General features: G+C 41.6%; 1 protein-coding gene across 4 annotated transcripts in view; it reads right to left on the reverse strand.

The window, feature by feature from the left end:
- Nucleotides 1-14,749, reverse strand: part of LOC112241650 (ADP-ribosylation factor-binding protein GGA2-like) — a 35,310-nt gene that overhangs the window by 11,089 nt on the left and 9,472 nt on the right. For all 4 annotated transcript variants that reach the window (XM_042315962.1, XM_042315960.1, XM_042315961.1 and 1 more), the window contains exons 3-6: nucleotides 14,620-14,695; nucleotides 2,512-2,610; nucleotides 679-802; nucleotides 42-142 (exon numbers count right to left, since the gene is read on the reverse strand). In XM_042315962.1, coding sequence (XP_042171896.1) covers nucleotides 42-142; nucleotides 679-802; nucleotides 2,512-2,610; nucleotides 14,620-14,695 — 400 coding nt within the window. The remainder of the gene's footprint in view (nucleotides 1-41; nucleotides 143-678; nucleotides 803-2,511; nucleotides 2,611-14,619; nucleotides 14,696-14,749) is intronic.

Raw genomic sequence — 14,749 nt, forward strand, 5'->3', positions numbered from 1 at the left:
AACTAAAAAAGGCTCTCTCACACACACACACACACACACACCTTGGCCTTGTCCTCCTGGTTGAACACAGAGTCCTCAGCTCTCTGTGAGGGAGGAGGCATCACAATGGTGTCTGGGAGTTTAGGGTCCTTCTTCACAAGGCCTGAAGAACAGACACAGAGACAATGAGTTTCCCCAAACGCCACCTGATTCTATTTACAGAGCCCGACCTTTGACCTGGGCCCACATGTTGTAAAGGTTCTGTATCATAATGGACCTTTTTTTTTAAAACATGCGCTGGGCCTCCTGTAACAGTTCTAAGGTATAATGGTTCTGAGCAGTAACAGACCTCGTTTCCTGAGTGATAGGCCTCCTGGTTCTAAGGTATAATGGTTCTGAGCAGTAACAGACCTCGTTTCCTGAGTGATGGGCCTCCTGGTTCTAAGGTATAATGGTTCTGAGCGGTAACAGACCTCGTTTCCCGAGTGATAGGCCTCCTGGTTCTAAGGTGTAATGGTTCTGAGCGGTAACAGACCTCGTTTCCTGAGTGATAGGCCTCCTGGTTCTAAGGTATAATGGTTCTGAGCAATAACAGACCTCGTTTCCTGAGCGATAGGCCTCCTGGTTCTAAGGTGCTAGAGTTCTAAGGTATAGCGGTTCTGAGTAGCGGTTCAAAGGCTCTGAGGTGTTGTAATGGACCTTGTTTCTTCAGCATGCGGTAGGCCTCCTGAATCTTGGGTTCTTCTTTGAGCCACAAAGTCCAGCTGTACAGAACCTCCGTCACCCTCAGCTTCACCTCCGCACCACTCCACTGACCCAGGAACTGTTAACACACACACACAGTTTCAGCTTCACCTCTGCACCACGCCACTGACCCAGGAACTGTTTTTCTAAAGCCCTTGATACTTCAGCAGCAGTCACACAGAGCTCTACAGTAACCCAGCCTAAACCACAGTAACCCAGCCTAAACCACAAAGAGCTCTACGGTAACCCAGCCTAAACTACAATAACCCAGCCTAAACTACAATAACCCAGCCTAAACTACAATAACCCAGCCTAAACTACAGTAACCCAGCCTGAACTACAGTAACCCAGCCTAAACCACACAGAGCTCTACAGTAACCCAGCCTAAACTACAGAAACCCAGCCTAAACCACACAGAGCAAGCAATGAGGACGCAGAAGCACAAGAGGGATGGATGGAAGGGTCAGTGAATGAGTGAATTAATTAATCAACTGTTATCTCAGATACACAGTCCCCATTAAAAGGCCTTTGATCATTCATCAGTCTCTATCACACCTTAAATGATGTTCTTACATACAACAACTGACTGGATGACACTGATAACACAACTCCCCTTTAATACAATAACTGACTGGATTACACTGGAGACATTAACACAACTCCCCTTTAATACAACAACTGACTGGATGACACTGATAACACAACTCCCCTTTAATACAATAACTGACTGGATTACACTGGAGACATTATTAACACAACTCCCCTTTAATACAACAACTGACTGGATGACACTGATAACACAACTCCCCTTTAATACAATAACTGACTGGATTACACTGGAGACACTGATAACAACTCCCCTTTAATAGAATAACTGACTGGATTACACTGGAGACATTGATAACACAACTCCCCTTTAATACAACAACTGACTGGATTACACAACTCCTCTTTAATACAATAACGGACTGGATTACACTGGAGACACAACTCCCCTTTAATACAATAACTGACTGGATTACACTGGAGACATTTAACACAACTCCCCTTTAATACAACAACTGACTGGATTACACTGGATTACACTGGAGACATTTAACAACTCCCCTTTAATAGAATAACTGACTGGATTACACTGGAGACATTGATAACACAACTCCCCTTTAATACAACAACTGACTGGATTACACAACTCCTCTTTAATACAATAACGGACTGGATTACACAACTCCCCTTTAACACAACAACTGACTGGATTACACTGGAGACACAACTCCCCTTTAATACAATAACTGACTGGATTACACTGGAGACATTTAACACAACTCCCCTTTAATACAACAACTGACTGATTACACTGGAGACATTAACACAACTCCCCTTTAATACAATAACTGACTGGATTACACTGGAGACACTGATAACACAACTCCCCTTTAATACAATAACTGACTGGATTACACTGGAGACACTGATAACACAACTCCCCTTTAATACAATAACTGACTGGATTACACTGGAGACACTGATAACACAACTCCCCTTTAATACAATAAATGACTGGATTACACTGGAGACACTGATAACACAACTCCCCTTTAACACAATCACTCCTTCCTGATACTGTTGCACAGAAAACTAACAAACTCTATGTCCCAAATGGCTCCCTATTCCCTTTCTAGTACACTACTTTTGACCAGGTAGTGGTAGTGCATTATATAGGGAATAGGCTTCCATTTGGGATGACCACAGACATATTCCTTACAAAACCTTTGGGGTCATTCATACCTTTGGAGACAGGACTTTGATGAGTTCATTGAGGAAGCGGAACTTTGCCGCCTCACTGTGGAACCTCTTGCCACAGTTGTTCATGCAGGCTTCTAGAACCTGTGGGAAACAGTGATGTCAGAATTCTATAGGTTCTACAGGAAGTGTATCTACACTGTCTAGGAGCCCAAATGGAAAATCTTTTCCCTCCCAGTGAATGGAAGTGAATGAAACTAGTGGAACAGATCCCTTTAGGATCTTATCCCAGACACAGCACAGGAAATACAGTTTAGATTCAACAACCTTAGTTAACCATCAACAGGCATCACATGACCCCACACACACAGCCCTAAACATTAACAATGCCTTGGTCCCAAATGTCACCCTTTGCCGGCTCTGGTCAAAAGTAGTGCACTCTATAGGGAATAGGGCTCTGGTCTATAGTAGTGCACTATATAGGGAATAGGGCTCTGGTCTAAAGTAGTGCACTATATAGGGAATAGGGCTCTGGTCTAAAGTAGTGCACTATATAGGGAATAGGGCTCTGGTCAAAGTAGTGCACTATATAGGGAATAGGGCTCTGGTCAAAGTAGTGCACTATATAGGGAATAGGCTCTGGTCAAAAGTAGTGCACTATATAGGGAATAGGGCTCTGGTCTAAAGTAGTGCACTATATAGGGAATAGGGCTCTGGTCAAAAGTAGTGCACTATATAGGGAATAGGGCTCTGGTCAAAAGTAGTGCACTATATAGGGAATAGGGCTCTGGTCAAAGTAGTGCACTATATAGGGAATAGGGCTCTGGTCAAAAGTAGTGCACTATATAGGGAATAGGGCTCTGGTCAAAAGTAGTGCACTATATAGGGAATAGGGCTCTGGTCAAAAGTAGTGCACTATATAGGGAATAGGGCTCTGGTCAAAAGTAGTGCACTATATAGGGAATAGGGCTCTGGTCAAAAGTAGTGCACTATATAGGGAATAGGGCTCTGGTCAAAGTAGTGCACTATATAGGGAATAGAGCTCTGGTCAAAAGTAGTGCACTATATAGGGAATAGGGCTCTGGTCTAAAGTAGTGCACTATATAGGGAATAGGGCTCTGGTCAAAAGTAGTGCACTATATAGGGAATAGGGCTCTGGTCAAAAGTAGTGCACTATATAGGGAATAGGGCTCTGGTCAAAAGTAGTGCACTATATAGGGAATAGGGCTCTGGTCAAAAGTAGTGCACTATATAGGGAATAGGGCTCTGGTCAAAAGTAGCGCACTATATAGGGAATAGGGCTCTGGTCAAAAGTAGTGCACTATATAGGGAATAGGGCTCTGGTCTAAAGTAGTGCACTATATAGGGAATAGGGCTCTGGTCAAAAGTAGTGCACTATATAGGGAATAGGGCTCTGGTCAAAAGTAGTGCACTATATAGGGAATAGGGCTCTGGTCAAAAGTAGTGCACTATATAGGGAATAGGGCTCTGGTCAAAAGTAGTGCACTATATAGGGAATAGGGCTCTGGTCAAAAGTAGTGCACTATATAGGGAATAGGGCTCTGGTCAAAAGTAGTGCACTATATAGGGAATAGGGCTCTGGTCAAAAGTAGTGCACTATATAGGGAATAGGGCTCTGTTCTAAAGTAGTGCACTATATAGGGAATAGGGCTCTGGTCAAAAGTAGTGCATTATATAGGGAATAGGGCTCTGGTCAAAAGTAGTGCACTATATAGGGAATAGAGCTCTGGTCTAAAGTAGTGCACTATATAGGGAATAGGGTGCATTTGGTACGTAACAAAGGACGGCCCTGTGTCATCACATGCTAACACATAAAATAGTTTTGTGATGGTCATACCAAGGATCACTTAGCTATCTGATTTGGCATTTTAAGATCCCTTATGGTATCAAAGAGATGTGTGTGTATATATATATATATATATAATGTATAGGAAGAAACATTGAATTTGGCATTACTGCTATTAGCCAATAGAAACACATTAAACAACAGATTGTCCTTACTGCTATTAGCCAATAGAAACACATTAAACAACAGATTGTCCTTACTGCTATTAGCCAATAGAAACACATTAAACAACAGATTGTCCTTACTGCTATTAGCCAATAGAAACACATTAAACAACAGATTGTCCTTACTGCTATTAGCCAATAGAAACACATTAAACAACAGATTGTCCTTACTGCTATTAGCCAATAGAAACACATTAAACAGACTTAGATTTAGAAACACATTAAACAACAGATTGTCCTTACTGCTATTAGCCAATAGAAACACATTAAACAACAGATTGTCCTTACTGCTATTAGCCAATAGAAACGCATTAAACAACAGATAGTCCTTACTGCTATTAGCCAATAGAAACACATTAAACAACAGATTGTCCTTACTGCTATTAGCCAATAGAAATGCATTAAACAACAGATTGTCCTTACTGCTATTAGCCAATAGAAATGCATTAAACAACAGATTGTCCTTACTGCTATTAGCCAATAGAAACGCATTAAACAACAGATAGTCCTTACTGCTATTAGCCAATAGAAACACATTAAACAACAGATAGTCCTTACTGCTATTAGCCAATAGAAACACATTAAACAACAGATAGTCCTTACTGCTATTAGCCAATAGAAACACATTAAACAACAGATTGTCCGTACTGCTATTAGCCAATAGAAACACATTAAACAACAGATTGTCCTTAATGCTATTAGCCAATAGAAACACATGGAACAACAGATTGTCCTTAATGCTATTAGCCAATACTGCTATTAGCCAATAGAAACACATTAAACAACAGATAGTCCTTAATGCTATTAGCCAATAGAAACACATGGAACAACAGATAATCTCCCCCAAAAATCTGTCCTGTATCTGAGACATAAGATCAGGATATTTGTATATATTTAACATGTATTTAATCCCTTATTTTAGGCACTAAACTATCTCCATATATCCTTCCATTCATTAGTTAAACTGGTACAGGGGGACCTTCAGATGAGTCTCGTGGACGTCCTGGAGCAAAACGGAGAACGACATCGCGAGAGTCTCATCTTTCAATAGAATGGTCATGATACTGGTGATCAGGCCAAACCGTTCGGACGCTACTGACGTTTTCCTGAGCAGACTGATTTGTGGGACGTCTCCTGGTCTGACAAACACCTCTCTGTCACCTTTCACCTCAGATGTCTCCTGGTCTGACAAACACCTCTCTAGCTCTGTCACCTTTCACCTCAGACGTCTCCTGGTCTGACAAACACAGCTCTAGCTCTGTCACCTTTCACCTTAGATGTGGAAGTTTAGATATCGGCAGACAGTAGATCTCCAGGAAGAGGGTTGGACTGAAAACCTACAGGACAGTAGATCTCCAGGAAGAGGGTTGGACTGAAAACCTACAGGACAGTAGATCTCCAGGAAGAGGGTTGGACTGAAAACCTACAGGACAGTAGATCTCCAGGAAAGAGGGACTGAAAACCGACAGGACAGTAGATCTCCAGGAAGAGGGTTGGACTGAAAACCTACAGGACAGTAGATCTCCAGAAAGAGGGACTGAAAACCCCCAGTAGACAGGAACAGTGGACTGAAGATCTCCAGGAAGAGGGACTCCAGGAAGAGGGACTGACAGATCTCCAGGAAGAGGGACTGAAAACCGACAGGACAGTAGATCTCCAGGAAGAGGGACTGAAAACCGACAGATCTCCAGGAAGAGGGACTAAAAACCGACAGATCTCCAGGAAGAGGGACTAAAAACCGACAGATCTCCAGGAAGAGGGACTAAAAACCGACAGATCTCCAGGAAGAGGGACTAAAAACCGACAGATCTCCAGGAAGAGGGTTGGACAGACCTGGTCTATGTCACGGAAAGAGTTTCCTAATGAGTTCGTAATGTTTTGTGTAGTCAGTGTGTAGTCAGTGTGTAGGGAACAGGGTGCATCCATTGACAGACAGCCCCAGACAGTGTGTAGGGAACAGGGTGCATCCATTGACAGACAGCCCCAGACAGTGTGTAGGGAACAGGGTGCATCCATTGACAGACAGCCCCAGACAGTGTGTAGGGAACAGGGTGCATCCATTGACAGACAGCCCCAGACAGTGTGTAGGGAACAGGGTGCATCCATTGACAGACAGCCCCAGACAGTGTGTAGGGAACAGGGTGCATCCATTGACAGACAGCCCCAGACAGTGTGTAGGGAACAGGGTGCATCCATTGACAGACAGCCCCAGACAGTGTGTAGGGAACAGGGTGCATCCATTGACAGACAGCCCCCAGACAGTGTTGACAGACAGCCCCAGACAGACTGAACAGGGTGCATCCATTGACAGACAGCCCCAGACAGTGTGTAGACTGAACAGGGTGCATCCATTGACAGACAGCCCCAGACAGTGTGTAGGGAACAGGGTGCATCCATTGACAGACAGCCCCAGACAGTGTGTAGGGAACAGGGTGCATCCATTGACAGACAGCCCCAGACAGTGTGTAGACTGAACAGGGTGCATCCATTGACAGACAGCCCCAGACAGTGTGTAGACTGAACAGGGTGCATCCATTGACAGACAGCCCCAGACAGTGTGTAGGGAACAGGGTGCATCCATTGACAGACAGCCCCAGACAGTGTGTAGGAACAGGGTGCATCCATTGACAGACAGCCCCAGACAGTGTGTAGGAACAGGGTGCATCCATTGACAGACAGCCCCAGACAGTGTGTAGGAACAGGGTGCATCCATTGACAGACAGCCCCCAGACAGTGTGTAGGGAACAGGGTGCATCCATTGACAGACAGCCCCAGACAGTGTGTAGGAACAGGGTGCATCCATTGACAGACAGCCCCAGACAGTGTGTAGACTGAACAGGGTGCATCCATTGACAGACAGCCCCAGACAGTGTGTAGGGAACAGGGTGCATCCATTGACAGACAGCCCCAGACAGTGTGTAGGGAACAGGGTGCATCCATTGACAGACAGCCCCAGACAGTGTGTAGACTGAACAGTGACCCTACTGCTTACCGCGCTACATGTGAGTAAATTAAAAGTGGCACTCATGTCATTCTCCTGCTCGATTCATTTGTTTAAACCCTGTTCTTCAAGCCTCCCATTGTTACCAGCCCGGTGAACTGTTGACCCTCATTATGTCCTCTTAAACCATATTAGCCACTCTCTCTCTCTCTCTTTACTCTAGTTCCAGTTCTCTCTCTCTCTTTACTCTAGTTCCAGTTCTCTCTCTCTTTACTCTAGTTCCAGTTCTCTCTCTCTCTCTTTACTCTAGTTCCAGTTCTCTCTCTCTCTCTCTTTACTCTAGTTCTAGTTCTCTCTCTCTCTCTTTACTCTAGTTCCAGTTCTCTCTCTCTCTTTACTCTAGTTCCAGTTTCTCTCTCTCTCTTTACTCTAGTTCCAGTTCTCTCTCTCTCTTTACTCTAGTTCCAGTTCTCTCTCCTCTAGTTCCACACTAGTTCCAGTTCTCTCTCTCTCTTTACTCTAGTTCCAGCTCTCTTCACGTGACTTTACCTAGTTCCAGAACCTCTCTCTCCTCACCTAGTGCATTTCCTTCTATCTTTACTCTAGTTCCAGCCTCTCTAGTTCCAGCTGAGGAGACTCTCTCTCTCTTTTACTCTAGTTCAGTTTTACTCTCTTTACTCTATTAGTTATTACTATAGTATAATAATATGATGGTTGTTATCTCTTACTCTAGTTCCTGAAGTTCTCTCTCTCTCTTACTCTAGTTCCAGTTCTCTCTTCTCTTTACTCTAGTTCCAGTTCTCTCTCTCTTTACTCTCTTTATCTAGTTATTCTAGTTACTCTGTTCCAGGTCTGTTATCTTTACTCTAGTTCCAGTTCTCTCTCCTCTCTCTTTACTCTAGTTCCAGTTCTCTCTCTCTCTCTTACTCTGGATCTTCTTTAGTTCTCTTTCAGTTCCATTCTCTCTCTTCTTTACTCTAGTTCCAGTTCTCTCTGTTCTCTTTACTCTAGTTCCAGTTCTCTCTCTCTCTCTTTACTCTAGACAGGATCTCTCTCTTTACTCTAGTTTTACTCAACAGTATCTCTCTAGTCTCTTTACTCTAGTTAATAATAGTGTTATCTTACTCTCTCTCTCTCTACTCTAGTTCCAGTTCTCTCTCTTCTCTTTACTCTAGTTCCAGTTTTACTCTCTTTACTCTATTATATAGTTATTACTCTAGTTAGTATAATAATCTTGATGGTTCCAGTTATCTTACTGTGAGGGCCTAGAAGTCTCTCTCTCTCTCTTTACTCTAGGAGACTGGATCTTCTGTTACGTAGTTCCAGGGTTTTACAACTCTTTATATAGTTATTACTATAGTATAATAGTTGATTCTGTGTTATCTTACTCTTTACTCTAGAAGGGCCTCTCTCTTTACTGAGGAGTTCTGGATCTTCTGTTACTCTAGTTCCAGGGGTTTTACAACAGTATTATATAGTTATTACTATAGTATAATAATATGATGGTGTGTTATCTTACTGTGAGGGCCTGAAGGGCCTCTCTCTGCTGAGGAGACTGGATCTTCTGTTACGTAGAGGGGTTTTACAACAGTATTATATAGTTATTACTATAGTATAATAATATGATGGTGTGTTATCTTACTGTGAGGGCCTGAAGGCTCTCTCTGCTGAGGAGACTGGATCTTCTGTTACGTAGAGGGGTTTTACAACAGTATTATATAGTTATTACTATAGTATAATAATATGATGGTGTGTTATCTTACTGTGAGGGCCTGAAGGGCCTCTCTCTGCTGAGGAGACTGGATCTTCTGTTACGTAGAGGGGTTTTACAACAGTATTATATAGTTATTACTATAGTATAATAATATGATGGTGTGTTATCTTACTGTGAGGCCCAGGGCCTCTCTCTGCTGAGGAGACTGGATCTTCTGTTACGTAGAGGGGTTTTACAACAGTATTATATAGTTATTACTATAGTATAATAATATGATGGTGTGTTATCTTACTGTGAGGGCCTGAAGGGCTCTCTCTGCTGAGGAGACTGGATCTTCTGTTACGTAGAGGGGTTTTACAACAGTATTATATAGTTATTACTATAGTATAATAATATGATGGTGTGTTATCTTACTGTGAGGGCCTGAAGGGCCTCTCTCTGCTGAGGAGACTGGATCTTCTGTTACGTAGAGGGGTTTTACAAGTCTCTCTCTCTCCCGTAGAGGGGTTTTACATTATATAGTTATTACTATAGTATAATAATATGATGGTGTGTTATCTTACTAGTTGAGGGCCTGAAGGGCTCTCTCTGCTGAGGAGACTGGATCTTCTGTTACTCTAGAGGGGTTTTACAACAGTATTATATAGTTATTACTATAGTATAATAATATGATGGTGTGTTATCTTACTGTGAGGGCCTGAAGGGCCTCTCTCTGCTGAGGAGACTGGATCTTCTGTTACTCTAGGGGTTTTACAACAGTATTATATAGTTATTACTATAGTATAATAATATGATGGTGTGTTATCTTACTGTGAGGGCCTGAAGGGCCCTCTCTGCTGAGGAGACTGGATCTTCTGTTACGTAGAGGGGTTTTACAACAGTATTATATAGTTATTACTATAGTATAATAATATGATGGTGTGTTATCTTACTGTGAGGGCCTGAAGGGCCTCTCTCTGCTGAGGAGACTGGATCTTCTGTTACGTAGAGGGGTTTTACAACAGTATTATATAGTTATTACTATAGTATAATAATATGATGGTGTGTTATCTTACTGTGAGGGCCTGAAGGGCCTCTCTCTGCTGAGGAGACTGGATCTTCTGTTACGTAGAGGGGTTTTACAACAGTATTATATAGTTATTACTATAGTATAATAATATGATGGTGTGTTATCTTACTGTGAGGGCCTGAAGGGCCTCTCTCTGCTGAGGAGACTGGATCTTCTGTTACGTAGAGGGGTTTTACAACAGTATTATATAGTTATTACTATAGTATAATAATATGATGGTGTGTTATCTTACTGTGAGGGCCTGAAGGGCCTCTCTCTGCTGAGGAGACTGGATCTTCTGTTACGTAGAGGGGTTTTACAACAGTATTATATAGTTATTACTATAGTATAATAATATGATGGTGTGTTATCTTACTGTGAGGGCCTGAAGGGCCTCTCTCTGCTGAGGAGACTGGATCTTCTGTTACGTAGAGGGGTTTTACAACAGTATTATATAGTTATTACTATAGTATAATAATATGATGGTGTGTTATCTTACTGTGAGGGCCTGAAGGGCCTCTCTCTGCTGAGGAGACTGGATCTTCTGTTACGTAGAGGGGTTTTACAACAGTATTATATAGTTATTACTATAGTATAATAATATGATGGTGTGTTATCTTACTGTGAGGGCCTGAAGGGCCTCTCTCTGCTGAGGAGACTGGATCTTCTGTTACGTAGAGGGGTTTTACAACAGTATTATATAGTTATTACTATAGTATAATAATATGATGGTGTGTTATCTTACTGTGAGGGCCTGAAGGGCCTCTCTCTGCTGAGGAGACTGGATCTTCTGTTACGTAGAGGGGTTTTACAACAGTATTATATAGTTATTACTATAGTATAATAATATGATGGTGTGTTATCTTACTGTGAGGGCCTGAAGGGCCTCTCTCTGCTGAGGAGACTGGATCTTCTGTTACGTAGAGGGGTTTTACAACAGTATTATATAGTTATTACTATAGTATAATAATATGATGGTGTGTTATCTTACTGTGAGGGCCTGAAGGGCCTCTCTCTGCTGAGGAGACTGGATCTTCTGTTACGTAGAGGGGTTTTACAACAGTATTATATAGTTATTACTATAGTATAATAATATGATGGTGTGTTATCTTACTGTGAGGGCCTGAAGGGCCTCTCTCTGCTGAGGAGACTGGATCTTCTGTTACGTAGAGGGGTTTTACAACAGTATTATATAGTTATTACTATAGTATAATAATATGATGGTGTGTTATCTTACTGTGAGGGCCTGAAGGGCCTCTCTCTGCTGAGGAGACTGGATCTTCTGTTACGTAGAGGGGTTTTACAACAGTATTATATAGTTATTACTATAGTATAATAATATGATGGTGTGTTATCTTACTGTGAGGGCCTGAAGGGCCTCTCTGCTGAGGAGACTGGATCTTCTGTTACGTAGTAGGGGTTTTACAACAGTATTATATAGTTATTACTATAGTATAATAATATGATGGTGTGTTATCTTACTGTGAGGGCCTGAAGGGCCTCTCTCTGCTGAGGAGACTGGATCTTCTGTTACGTAGAGGGGTTTTACAACAGTATTATATAGTTATTACTATAGTATAATAATATGATGGTGTGTTATCTTACTGTGAGGGCCTGAAGGGCCTCTCTCTGCTGAGGAGACTGGATCTTCTGTTACGTAGAGGGGTTTTACAACAGTATTATATAGTTATTACTATAGTATAATAATATGATGGTGTGTTATCTTACTGTGAGGGCCTGAAGGGCCTCTCTCTGCTGAGGAGACTGGATCTTCTGTTACGTAGAGGGGTTTTACAACAGTATTATATAGTTATTACTATAGTATAATAATATGATGGTGTGTTATCTTACTGTGAGGGCCTGAAGGGCCTCTCTCTGCTGAGGAGACTGGATCTTCTGTTACGTAGAGGGGTTTTACAACAGTATTATATAGTTATTACTATAGTATAATAATATGATGGTGTGTTATCTTACTGTGAGGGCCTGAAGGGCCTCTCTCTGCTGAGGAGACTGGATCTTCTGTTACGTAGAGGGGTTTTACAACAGTATTATATAGTTATTACTATAGTATAATAATATGATGGTGTGTTATCTTACTGTGAGGGCCTGAAGGGCCTCTCTCTGCTGAGGAGACTGGATCTTCTGTTACGTAGAGGGGTTTTACAACAGTATTATATAGTTATTACTATAGTATAATAATATGATGGTGTGTTATCTTACTGTGAGGGCCTGAAGGCCTCTCTCTGCTGAGGAGACTGGATCTTCTGTTACGTAGAGGGGTTTTACAACAGTATTATATAGTTATTACTATAGTATAATAATATGATGGTGTGTTATCTTACTGTGAGGGCCTGAAGGGCCTCTCTCTGCTGAGGAGACTGGATCTTCTGTTACGTAGAGGGGTTTTACAACAGTATTATATAGTTATTACTATAGTATAATAATATGATGGTGTGTTATCTTACTGTGAGGGCCTGAAGGGCCTCTCTCTGCTGAGGAGACTGGATCTTCTGTTACGTAGAGGGGTTTTACAACAGTATTATATAGTTATTACTATAGTATAATAATATGATGGTGTGTTATCTTACTGTGAGGGCCTGAAGGGCCTCTCTCTGCTGAGGAGACTGGATCTTCTGTTACGTAGAGGGTTTTACAACAGTATTATATAGTTATTACTATAGTATAATAATATGATGGTGTGTTATCTTACTGTGAGGGCCTGAAGGGCCCTCTCTGCTGAGGAGACTGGATCTTCTGTTACGTAGAGGGGTTTTACAACAGTATTATATAGTTATTACTATAGTATAATAATATGATGGTGTGTTATCTTACTGTGAGGGCCTGAAGGGCCTCTCTCTGCTGAGGAGACTGGATCTTCTGTTACGTAGAGGGGTTTTACAACAGTATTATATAGTTATTACTATAGTATAATAATATGATGGTGTGTTATCTTACTGTGAGGGCCTGAAGGGCCTCTCTCTGCTGAGGAGACTGGATCTTCTGTTACGTAGAGGGGTTTTACAACAGTATTATATAGTTATTACTATAGTATAATAATATGATGGTGTGTTATCTTACTGTGAGGGCCTGAAGGGCTCTCTCTGCTGAGGAGACTGGATCTTCTGTTACGTAGAGGGGTTTTACAACAGTATTATATAGTTATTACTATAGTATAATAATATGATGGTGTGTTATCTTACTGTGAGGGCCTGAAGGGCCTCTCTCTGCTGAGGAGACTGGATCTTCTGTTACGTAGAGGGGTTTTACAACAGTATTATATAGTTATTACTATAGTATAATAATATGATGGTGTGTTATCTTACTGTGAGGGCCTGAAGGGCCTCTCTCTGCTGAGGAGACTGGATCTTCTGTTACGTAGAGGGTTTTACAACAGTATTATATAGTTATTACTATAGTATAATAATATGATGGTGTGTTATCTTACTGTGAACCTGAAGGGCCTCTCTCTGCTGAGGAGACTGGATCTTCTGTTACGTAGAGGGGTTTTACAACAGTATTATATAGTTATTACTATAGTATAATAATATGATGGTGTGTTATCTTACTGTGAGGGCCTGAAGGGCCTCTCTGCTGAGGAGACTGGATCTTCTGTTACGTAGAGGGGTTTTACAACAGTATTATATAGTTATTACTATAGTATAATAATATGATGGTGTGTTATCTTACTGTGAGGGCCTGAAGGGCCTCTGCTGAGGAGACTGGATCTTCTGTTACGTAGAGGGGTTTTACAACAGTATTATATAGTTATTACTATAGTATAATAATATGATGGTGTGTTATCTTACTGTGAGGGCCTGAAGGGCCTCTCTGCTGAGGAGACTGGATCTTCTGTTACGTAGAGGGGTTTTACAACAGTATTATATAGTTATTACTATAGTATAATAATATGATGGTGTGTTATCTTACTGTGAGGGCCTGAAGGGCCTCTCTCTGCTGAGGAGACTGGATCTTCTGTTACGTAGAGGGGTTTTACAACAGTATTATATAGTTATTACTATAGTATAATAATATGATGGTGTGTTATCTTACTGTGAGGGCCTGAAGGGCCTCTCTCTGCTGAGGAGACTGGATCTTCTGTTACGTAGAGGGGTTTTACAACAGTATTATATAGTTATTACTATAGTATAATAATATGATGGTGTGTTATCTTACTGTGAGGGCCTGAAGGGCCTCTCTCTGCTGAGGAGACTGGATCTTCTGTTACGTAGAGGGGTTTTACAACAGTATTATATAGTTATTACTATAGTATAATAATATGATGGTGTGTTATCTTACTGTGAGGGCCTGCAGAGCCTCTCTCTGCTGAGGAGACTGGATCTTCTGTTACGTAGAGGGGTTTTACAACAGTATTATATAGTTATTACTATAGTATAATAATATGATGGTGTGTTATCTTACTGTGAGGGCCTGCAGAGCCTCTCTCTGCTGAGGAGACTGGATCTTGTGGGCCAGGAGACGAGTGGCAACCTGAGGACTGGGAATAAGAGAGTAGATTTATAAACTAGCAGTGTTTTTCAAAACTAATACT

Source organism: Oncorhynchus tshawytscha, unplaced genomic scaffold (assembly GCF_018296145.1).
Source record: "Oncorhynchus tshawytscha isolate Ot180627B unplaced genomic scaffold, Otsh_v2.0 Un_scaffold_8217_pilon_pilon, whole genome shotgun sequence".
Lineage (NCBI taxonomy): Eukaryota > Metazoa > Chordata > Actinopteri > Salmoniformes > Salmonidae > Oncorhynchus > Oncorhynchus tshawytscha.